The sequence below is a fragment of the Panulirus ornatus genome, chromosome 55 (assembly GCF_036320965.1).
Source record: "Panulirus ornatus isolate Po-2019 chromosome 55, ASM3632096v1, whole genome shotgun sequence".
Classification (NCBI taxonomy): Eukaryota; Metazoa; Arthropoda; class Malacostraca; order Decapoda; family Palinuridae; genus Panulirus; species Panulirus ornatus.
The window spans coordinates 23,511,479-23,521,840 of record NC_092278.1 but is presented as its reverse complement, the minus strand read 5'-3'; the positions used below and the strand labels follow the sequence as shown (position 1 = coordinate 23,521,840).

At 40.1% G+C, this 10,362-nt stretch overlaps 1 protein-coding gene across 6 annotated transcripts in view; it reads right to left on the bottom strand.

Annotated features, from left to right (window-relative positions):
- Positions 1-3,396: 3,396 nt before the first annotated feature.
- Positions 3,397-10,362, bottom strand: part of LOC139765566 (uncharacterized) — a 131,618-nt gene continuing 124,652 nt past the window's right edge. For 5 of the 6 annotated variants that reach the window (XM_071693131.1, XM_071693134.1, XM_071693133.1 and 2 more), the window contains 2 exons: positions 8,143-8,373; positions 3,397-7,484 (listed from right to left, as the gene is read on the bottom strand). In XM_071693131.1, coding sequence (XP_071549232.1) covers positions 6,603-7,484; positions 8,143-8,373 — 1,113 coding nt within the window. In that variant the 3' untranslated portion in view covers positions 3,397-6,602. The remainder of the gene's footprint in view (positions 7,485-8,142; positions 8,374-10,362) is intronic. The other variant, XM_071693136.1, reaches the window with a different exon arrangement.

Sequence of the window (10,362 nt, the reverse complement as noted above, 5' to 3'; positions counted from 1 at the left end):
TACCTAACAACCTTGCTCTTATTCACATTTACTCTTAACTTTCTTCTTCCACACACTTTACCAAACTCAGTCACCAGCTTCTGCAGATGTTGATATGTATATGTATGTATATCTGCATGTATGGGCGTTTATGTATATATATGTGTATATGAGTGGAAAGAGGGGCAAGTATGAAGTCTGTTGGGGATGAGAGAGCTTGGGAAGTGAGTCAGTTGTTGTTCGCTGATGATACAGCGCTGGTGGCTGATTCATGTGAGAAACTGCAGAAGCTGGTGACTGAGTTTGGTAAAGTGTGTGGAAGAAGAAAGTTAAGAGTAAATGTGAATAAGAGCAAGGTTATTAGGTACAGTAGGGTTGAGGGTCAAGTCAATTGGGAGGTGAGTTTGAATGGAGAAAAACTGGAGGAAGTGAAGTGTTTTAGATATCTGGGAGTGGATCTGGCAGCGGATGGAACCATGGAAGCGGAAGTGGATCATAGGGTGGGGGAGGGGGCGAAAATTTTGGGAGCCTTGAAAAATGTGTGGAAGTCGAGAACATTATCTCGGAAAGCAAAAATGGGTATGTTTGAAGGAATAGTGGTTCCAACAATGTTGTATGGTTGCGAGGCGTGGGCTATGGATAGAGTTGTGCGCAGGAGGATGGATGTGCTGGAAATGAGATGTTTGAGGACAATGTGTGGTGTGAGGTGGTTTGATCGAGTAAGTAACGTAAGGGTAAGAGAGATGTGTGGAAATAAAAAGAGTGGGCCATTCTTCGTCTGTTCCCTAGTGCTACCTTGATGATATGGGAAACAGCAATTATGTATAATAATAAAAAAAAGTCAGGTAAACCGTGGAAAGGTATGTGGGACCTGGACGTGGAGAGGGAGCTGTGGTTTCAGTGCATTACGTATGACAGCTTGTGTATGGATGTGGGTGGTGCGGCTTTTCTTTGTGTCCTGGAGCTCTCTCACTGACAAGAGGTGGTGATCAGGTGTGGGGGGAAAAGAAGAGAATATATGATATCTTTTTTCCTTTATGCATTTGAATTGTTTCCTACAGGGCAGGGTGGTGTCAGGAATGGATGAAGGTGAGCAAGTATGAATATATACAAGTGTATATATGTATATTATCCCTGGGGATAGGGGAGAAAGAATACTTCCTACGTATTCCCTGCACGTTGTAGCAGGCGACTAAAGGGGGAGGAAGTGGGGGGCTGGAAATCCTCCCCTTTCGTTTTTTTTCAATTTTCAAAAAAAAAAAAAAAAAAAAAAAAAAAAAAGAACAGAGAAGGGGGCCAGGTGAGGGTATTCCCTCAAAGGCCAAGTCCTCTGTTCTTAACGCTACCTCGCTAATGCGGGAAATGGCGAATAGTTTGAAAAAAAAAATATATGTATATGTATGTATGTATAAATATATATATAGGTATGTGCATGTGCATATATGTGTATGTAAGTGGATGCATCTTTTTACATCTGTTTCCTGGCACTAACTACCTAACTCGGGAGACAACAATCAAGTATGTATATATATAAACCTGACCTCATCTTGTAGCCAAAATGTACTTATACTACAGTAGCTCCCCAAATTATGGACTGGTCATGTTCCTGTTTGCAAGTCGGAAAATAGGAGCATGCATAAAATTAGAAATACCTACATCTGACTATAATAATGTATTCCAAAAGTAAATATAGTTAATGGAGCATCATATTAAGCAACACTTAACAGAAAAATTATGCACATCCTAGTTTTACAGTTCTTAAATAAGAATAATTGATTCTGATACTATGAATTACATATTGTTTTCTAGAGTGTTCATATGTATGGGTGTTCATTGGTCTGATATTCATATTGTGGGAACCCCTGTATATAGAAATAAGCATAATAATTGGTCTGCTGCTGGAGATTGCATGACTGTTCAATCTATTCTGTTTGTTGACTTTCAATGGCATTTGCAGGATGCTTAATCTAAACTGTTACTGGTTTATTTCAGTTAAACTATAATAACTGAAACATCTCAACAATTAAGGTTAGACGAGTTTCCCCTTTTAGTTACTTTACAAGTATATTACCTACCTTTACATTAACGCCACATTTTCCCTGATATACACAACCTTCTACTTAGGCATTTTTCAATACTAATCAATAGAATGTAATTCCGAATCATGTCCCACAATGCACAGAAAACCAATATCACTCACAATTCCAAGGAAAGGGCACTGCGGAGCTAACCCTGACTTTTCCAAAATCACGTTCCACTCTAGACAACTATGTATGAGGAGTCCAGTAATACGAGTGCCATTCAAATCAAGTAGATACTTTAGTGGTGCCTTTACAATGAAACTTGCTCTCCTGCTCTTTAAAGACTATTGACTCGCCTGTTATCATTGGGTGGAATTCACACACGCTCCGCGGCCTAATTCTCTATGGTAGAGCCTACCAATCCATTAGGAACTTCATTCCATTCCATTTTTTTTTTTCCCAAAAGGTGGAGGACTACACGAAAACTTTACCGTACTAGCACAGTCGACCTTTGGTGATTACAAGATATGCTTAAGACATGAGCCAAATTACTCAATTTAGTTTAACCCTCTAGTGGCGTTCGCTCTACTACATGCAAAAATGTTAATGAAACATACAATATGTCTCCCTGTACTACCTAGAGAATCATTATGTCCTTGCACTAGGGTGTGTGTTTACATACATACGAGTAAAGACATGATACATACATACCAGGTTAAAAGACGGGGCAACACGAGTATTTAACTTTCTCCTCGTAATACACACGCAGCAATCACATTTCACCATCTACATTAAAGTTTAAACCTTGAGGATTCCAAACCAACCGCTTCCATCGTGAAGAGCTTGTTTACCACGCGACATTGTTGACCCAGAGAGGAAACTCGCCAGCGTCACCTGGCAGCTGCCGCGCGAGTTTTTAGTATCCATTTCAATATACAGATGGCGCGTCGGGCAACTACTGCATCATCATAGTTACTTATGACACTGGCACTAAATATTATTTAAAACAGAGCAAACTAGTCTAATAAGATTTTCTTTTTGTTATTAAGGGAATGGATGCGATTTCTATGAAGCGAAAGATACGGCAAATTGTAAAACATGATAAAGTGAAAGGTCTGTTATAATGCATAACTGTCAAAACTCCTTTATGATTCATAAATGGGAAAATATTGTTACATTACAATGAATGCACAAATATGCTTTTCCATTCATCAAATACTCAAATACTTTCTGTATCATAATCTTACTCGTAAGCAATGGTGAGTAAGAGTTTGGGATGTTTTTCCAGGCTACAATATTTTGTACAGAATAGTTAAGAAATATGTATTAATTATCTACAAACATGTAAATATTACAAACCTCAATAGTCCTAAAACACAGACAAGTGAAAACAAAATTATTTACAGTTAAGATATTTATTATGATTATTTACAATATATTTTGCTTTTGGCATTGAGACAATTATGACTGTAGAACTTAGTGTGTTATGCAACTAGAAAAAATACAAACATACACTGGGATCAGACGGACATGAGAGTATTTGTATGATATACAAATCCAATCACAGTGAATCAGCAGATGCAGCAAATCTGGTCTTTGTTTGGCAGTCACATGCCACTTGTTTTTTTTCTTTTTCGCTTTTAGGCTTTAAAACAAGAGAGGTTTTCTTGCCAATCTTTTCATGCTTATGCATACTTGCAATGTATAGTAGTGTATCCACAGTGGTGCTATACAACAAAGGAAACATAATTCATTATTCTACTTAAGTAGATTATTTCAGGATCTAATTTTGATTAAGTATTTTGGAATCTGGCTTTTACTTCAATATACTTTCTGGGGAAGTAGATGTGTACTTTGTTACTTTTCTCCTCCTTACTTGTTGCTGGGGTGCTGGTTATGTTGACACATTTAAACTCTGTCCCTTAAGTAAATTACGATATCAATGTACTTAAAGTGAAAGTAAATCCCGATATGACCTAAGTAAGTACAGAACCAAAGTGTTTCTACTTTGCTATCTGCCATCACCACTTACCTCTAAGTTGGCCACATAACTGCCTTTCACAAAGACTTAGTGGATGCATGAATCATGAAAAAATGAAACTCTACATATATAAAACATCTGATTTTCAATTATGTATCTTTTGATTATAAATTTCTATCACAAATCTTATCTATACAAGTTGTCAGCTGACTACACTGGCAGCTTAAAACCTACTGCATGTCAACCATCTCACTAGCCACTGTGGTCATGGGTACTTATAAATGACACAATATATACTACACATATGCAAACATGCATGTGTCACAAAGATGATGATACATACAGCATGGTATGTTGACCAGCTCTATGTATCTTGGTACAAAATACAGTTCTACCTGCAACATTGTATTTACAAATGCAACAACAGGTCATGGCTGCATTTATATATATGAACATTCTGGCTGTAGTTATTAATCCTAGCTCATATCTCAACATATAATCTGGCTGCCAACATGCATGCCAACACATACGCATAAAAGTAATTATCTATTTCATAGTTTCAGGATACATCAAATTCATTAAAACATATTTCAATTTTCTGATGGTCATAAGAGTTTCAAAGAAAAACAAGAGGAAGAAGTAATACAGAAATCTAGTACATATGGCAGAAACAAAGCTGTCATTGTTATCCATCACTCCAAAATGATTTTCTAAATATGATAAAAGTAACCCTTTATTCTGATACAACTAATACCAACAACAGAGTTAAATACTGCCCAAATTTAATCTAAACCTGAATTACATAAGACTTTTTAGTACATATTCCTATGTCTTTACAATCAAATTAAATAATCTCTTTAGTTATGGGAAATATTCTAAAATTTAGTTCCATATTCCTTCTGATGACATTATTGTTGCTGAAAATGTGTCTTGTTTATTTACATATGGATGTATTTGGTGGACCTTGCCCTCCCGACTGCACAAAGTCAAGTGAACCTGTGGTGAATGGACTACCAATATCTATAATAATCCTTTTAATCCCATGTTTGCACCACTCAAGCATGACAAAACATTTGTAGCAAAAAGCTCATTTTGTTTAATACAACGGAAAGAAATGCAGAAACTGTTCACTCCACACCATTCTAACTTCTGTCTGGTTTCCAGCACCATGTTCACACCATTTCTAAAATGTTTTTGTTCAGTAGTTTTCCTTCTACGCCTCACAGGAAGATGCATATTTTTGTTCATATTCTGTTTCCTGCACTATTTAAGGTAGCGGTAGTCACTTTGGGAAACATCCTATATAATCCATAGGCTCAAATAAATATCTTTTTCCAAACAGATTCAACATTATCATGAGTAACATTCTTATCACAACAAAATAAATCATTCATGTACACAAAATGTTTATACTCGTAAAATATTAATCAAAATCACTTCACAAGAAAGAGAAAACTGAAAGTTGAATGAAACTCCTCTAGTTCATATTTTAGGGAGTAATACATATCAAAAACTTTTTACATTTCAAAATCTCTTACTGGAGTCTTGGGGTCACTGTTTCCTCCACAAAAATCTTGTCAATGCAAAATGATATTTGGTAATGTGGAGAATAACAGTTGCAGACATGCTGCAGACCTTTTACTCATAAAGGGAAGGGTTCAACTGAGAAAAAAAAAAAACCTGGAAAAATACTACATGTATTTATCGCCAGAAGCAAACACAGACAAATAAGCATGATGTATGAAAATGTATAAGAACATAGACCTAATTCATCCTTCCCTGCTTAGTACAAGTGGCACCTACACATGCTGGGTGAAGCATTTGAAATCCACATTCAGCAAACTCCACGATATTCCTCAAGTAAGGAAATCTGAGTTGCTCGTCAGTACTTCTGAAATAAAGACGTAACTAAACCAGTAGTTTTGAGTTTCAAGAAATTTACAGATAAAGACCGTTGTATTGAAAACGTTTACTTTTTGACTCGAAAATACTGATCTTGTCACATTAAGTGCAAACCTTTTGGATCCTGAGATGTAACTTGGCCAGTTACATGACAGGACAGGATTATTGCTTGTTACTGACATATTTACATAGAGCAGCGACTGATGCAATGGTTAATGAAAGAAGCAAAATGTTATTCATGGTATGCAGGGTGTCTCAAAAATCCTGGCTCAAATTCACTATTTATCTTCAGTTCAGCAAATGTTTAAATTGCATATGAATTTGCATACACATGAGTGTGGAGGACTCATGGTTAAGTGTATGCAAGCACGTCATGATTTCTTTAACATTTGCTTAAACAAAGGTAAACAGACTCTGTACCTGAGTTTGGACTTCCGTGACACATAATATTAGGTAAATGTAGTTAATGTTTACATAAAGAGAGCTGGTATAAAATTAAGGCAGAGGTAACTGTTGAGTAAAGCTGTGAAGCAGCGTTGGGAGGCTGTATCACCTTGGATGAGGGCAAATTGTCCTCTACTGCCTAGATCCTGAATTAGGAATGTTGTGGAGGGTTATTGACTGACTCAGGTTCGACTCTGCTTCTGCAGTTGTGACTGTTGTGGAGAGCCAGTGACTAACTCATGTCATGAGTGTCAGTCAGGCTGCTCGTGATGGCGTCAGATACCTTTAGCTTCCTTGTTCTTTCGGCGCCTGAGCCAGGTGGCCAAGCGTGAGTCCTTATACATACTCTGAGAGCGGTTGACTTTCTTGTCATTTGCATCGGGAGCAGGTCGCCGTGGGGGTCTGGGAGGCAGTGCACCTTTACTGTTGTTGGCTTCCCCTCGTGCCTCTTTCACCTCCCGGTTGTCGTACTCGACTTCAAATTTCTCGCGGTAGTGGCGAGGCTTCCATGGGGCCAGTAGTGAGAAGGAACGGGACACCTTCCTGGACTGGCGACTAACGTTCCGTTCACTAGGCACATCCTCTGGCCCGCGACGCACAGGGATGTCTGCTACAGCTGTAGCATGCAGGAAAACTGACCTGTTGGAGCCTGTGGACACATGAGAGGCTTTGGAGGCACGAGAGGCATGTGAACCTCCATGACTGTCTACCTCACTTTCACTGCTCTGCAGGGAGCTGCCTGCTGACCCCACCACAGGTGGTGACATGCCACGGGGTCCACTTGCAGATCTTCGCCCTTTCCCTGCATTCTTGTGGGCAGACCTGGAGGAGCGATTGGGAAGACTGCGGTAGTTGCCAACGCCACTTCCTGTTCCATGGTTACTCTCAATGTCAGTGTCACCAAAGTAGCGCTGCTTAAAGCTGGTGGTGCGAGTCACTTGAGGTGGTGGTGCACCAGACGAGGCAGACGACTCGCCTGAGTACTTACGGGGAGCAGGTCGCTGGACTGTGGAGAAGCCCCGGTTCTCACTCTGGCTAGCATCCTTACGGGCTCGAAGTTCCGCCCGGCTAAGAGTTGCACTTTCCCAGTGTCGTGGTGGTGGTGATTCCTTCTCAGGTTCCTCATGCCGCTCCCTACTGAGCCACGCGGGCTGGGCCTGTAAACAATAATTCATTAGATCACGAACCCTCAATCATCTAACTATTGCATTCAGTAAGCCAAAACCCCACTACAGCAGCAGTTACAGTCAACGAAGTGGTGCAAGGTGTTAGTGAGGTGTGTTTGTCCAACCCCAGCTCATCTGTGCATAAGTACAGAAATGCGGCCTCTACAGTCCTGCCCACACAGTTACAGACGGCTACAGTGTGCTGCTACAATGTCCTGTAAACAACATTTCAACTACTAAACATTTTCACGAAAAAGCATCTAAAGCAAAAACTTACACGTCATTTTTCTAGTGATACAAAGGAAAGATTAGCGAAGTTCAATGGCAAGTCACAAACCCATACTTTTACTGAATTCTAACGAGCATTATTTTTTAAATGAAAACTTTAACATCAACTAAATCTTAAGTTATATTGAGAATCATGAGTTTCTGATATCTGGTGATGTCAAAAAACTGAAAGCCAAGAGAATACTGTGGCCCACAAATCATGAGTTGAAGACTCCAGCAGTTGTCAGGGACGTAGCAGCCAAACTAGATGGGTTCATGACTCTTGGTGTTGTGATGGAGATAAAGAGACAAGAGAAGATTAGGGTGTTGGCATGATGAAGCATGGGCATATGAGGAAAGGGCAGCAGTGTGAAGGACTCACATCACGTCGGATCTTGGACGCCCGGACACTCGGTCGTCGTGGGCGATGGGAACTGCGGGAGGACGCACGGGAGGACGCCCGCGAGGACACCCGGGTAGACCCTACGCGGGATGACCCCGGGCCACCACTCTGAGGAGGACCTTGGGGTGCCCCCCGGCTCCTGTTCCGCAGTCCCAGTAGCGCCCAAGGCCACGCACGCCTCTTCTTTGCTGGCTTCTTCTTGGCAGGAGCCTGGAGAGATGTGGTGCTGGGTTAGCGCTGAGGGAGGAGGGACAGGCCACCGCCACATATCAAAGTAACACACCTCCTTGGCCTAAGACCCTCGCTTAGGACTCACGGACCCACAGCTGACATTGTGTCACGACTAAGATTATGGCTTGTTTAGCTTCTGGGATTATGACCTGAACTCTTGGCTGTTAAGGGGACGGGGTTAAGAAACTCTTGGCTGTTAAGGGGACGGGGTTAAGAAACTCTTGGCTGTTAAAGGGATGGGGTTAAGAAACTCTTTGCTGTTAAGGGGATGGGTGTTAAGAACTCATCGATTCCTGAGAGCTACAGCGACAGTACTGGAACCTGGGAATGACACCAGCCCTGAGCTGTGTCTCACCGGTATTCAACAACTCACACGACCAATAACTGAAGACTTCAGTCAATACGATCACCTCAACCTGGCTTACTAATTCCATAAACAGAGTTGACTGCGTAAGTGATATTTATGATATACAATTCTAGCTACTGGGCTCAAAGTCATTGCTTAAAATGCATCTCATGAAACTTTAAAGACGATATGACCAAATAACTGATGCCTCTGTCACTTTTTCAATGAAATACTTATTTCATCACACAATACAGTGTATACAATCTAATAAAATCTAACGTTTAAAAGGGGTAACCTAGGATCATTGCAACTACTAACTGCTTTTAAGAAAGTGCGGTATATTAGATGTGTGTCGAGCTGGTGGTCTTGACTCAACATTGCTTGCTTCAAACTTTCATTTTTCAAAAAGTTTCCATTCTTGGATGTTTATCTTTGTCGTCAGCACTGAATAACTACACTGAATGTTGGTCATCTTAGTAAAGAACTGAGTAGACATTCAGTATAAACAAGGACAAGGATAATGCTCCACAATAGATAAATTTGGACAGGTAATTACTCCGTGGTTTATAGAGAAGCTGCAATTAGAATTCCGTGTCATAGAATTCTATATTTCCTATTTGCATAACCAAGATTTCCCATAAAGTCTTATTCCTTTTCTTTCAAACTAATATTCTTCCGTTCAGCTTTGTGATATAAAAAAACCCTCAAAAGTATGGATTTTTCCGTTTCTCCCCCTCCCCAATTGTGTGTGTGTGTGTGTGTGTGTGTGTGTGTGTGTGTGCGTGTGTGTTTTGCTCTGTATTTGGTGATAACAACAAACTGTTTCAGTTGTTCCTTGTGTGTACTGGGTCTTGGAGTCCTAAACGGTGAGGTGGCGTAACCAGTCATCTCCTGCATGGACATGCTGTTAGACATGAAGATCATGCACACATGCGAGAAGGGAAGGACAAGTAGTGAAAAAACTTGAAGTCGTTTCTAAGGCTCTTCATCAAACTAAAATAATGCAATAATCTATATCAAAAACACTTACAATAATAACAAAGTCTTATTATAAACTGAATATTCTTTTAAAACAATGAACCTATGATTATAGCCAAACAGATCTTACAAAAAGAGCTTATGACGCACCGAAGTTGTGCATCTTTGTCAACTTATAACTTATCACACATTCCAGCAAGCCTGACATTCAGCCATTTTCACCACAGACATGGCCAAACCCAAACCACTCACAGGAAGAAATAATAAAGAGCTTTACATAACTGGTGATCACATCAACTTCCATATAGGCATAATCAAATGATTTTTCTTTAGCTGCCCAAAAAATGGTCCTTCTTCTCAAGAGAAATCTCTCAGTGGTTTGGGGTTGAGTGTTACATTAACACGGCCGCGAACTGTGTGAATACAGCAGACTGTAGTAAGTTTCTCATACAGAAACGTAAAGGTGTCTGTATGACGGAGAAAATTGGGGTGTGTCATAAGCACACGGCATCCAAGTCTGGAAATATAGTAATACAAGTGTGAACACAACACGAAGCATTATAGCATGTAGGTACATAGGAGACAGTGGGGCAAGAACGGTCAGGGATTGCCATGCAAGGTGGCCCACAATATCTCAAGAGCAG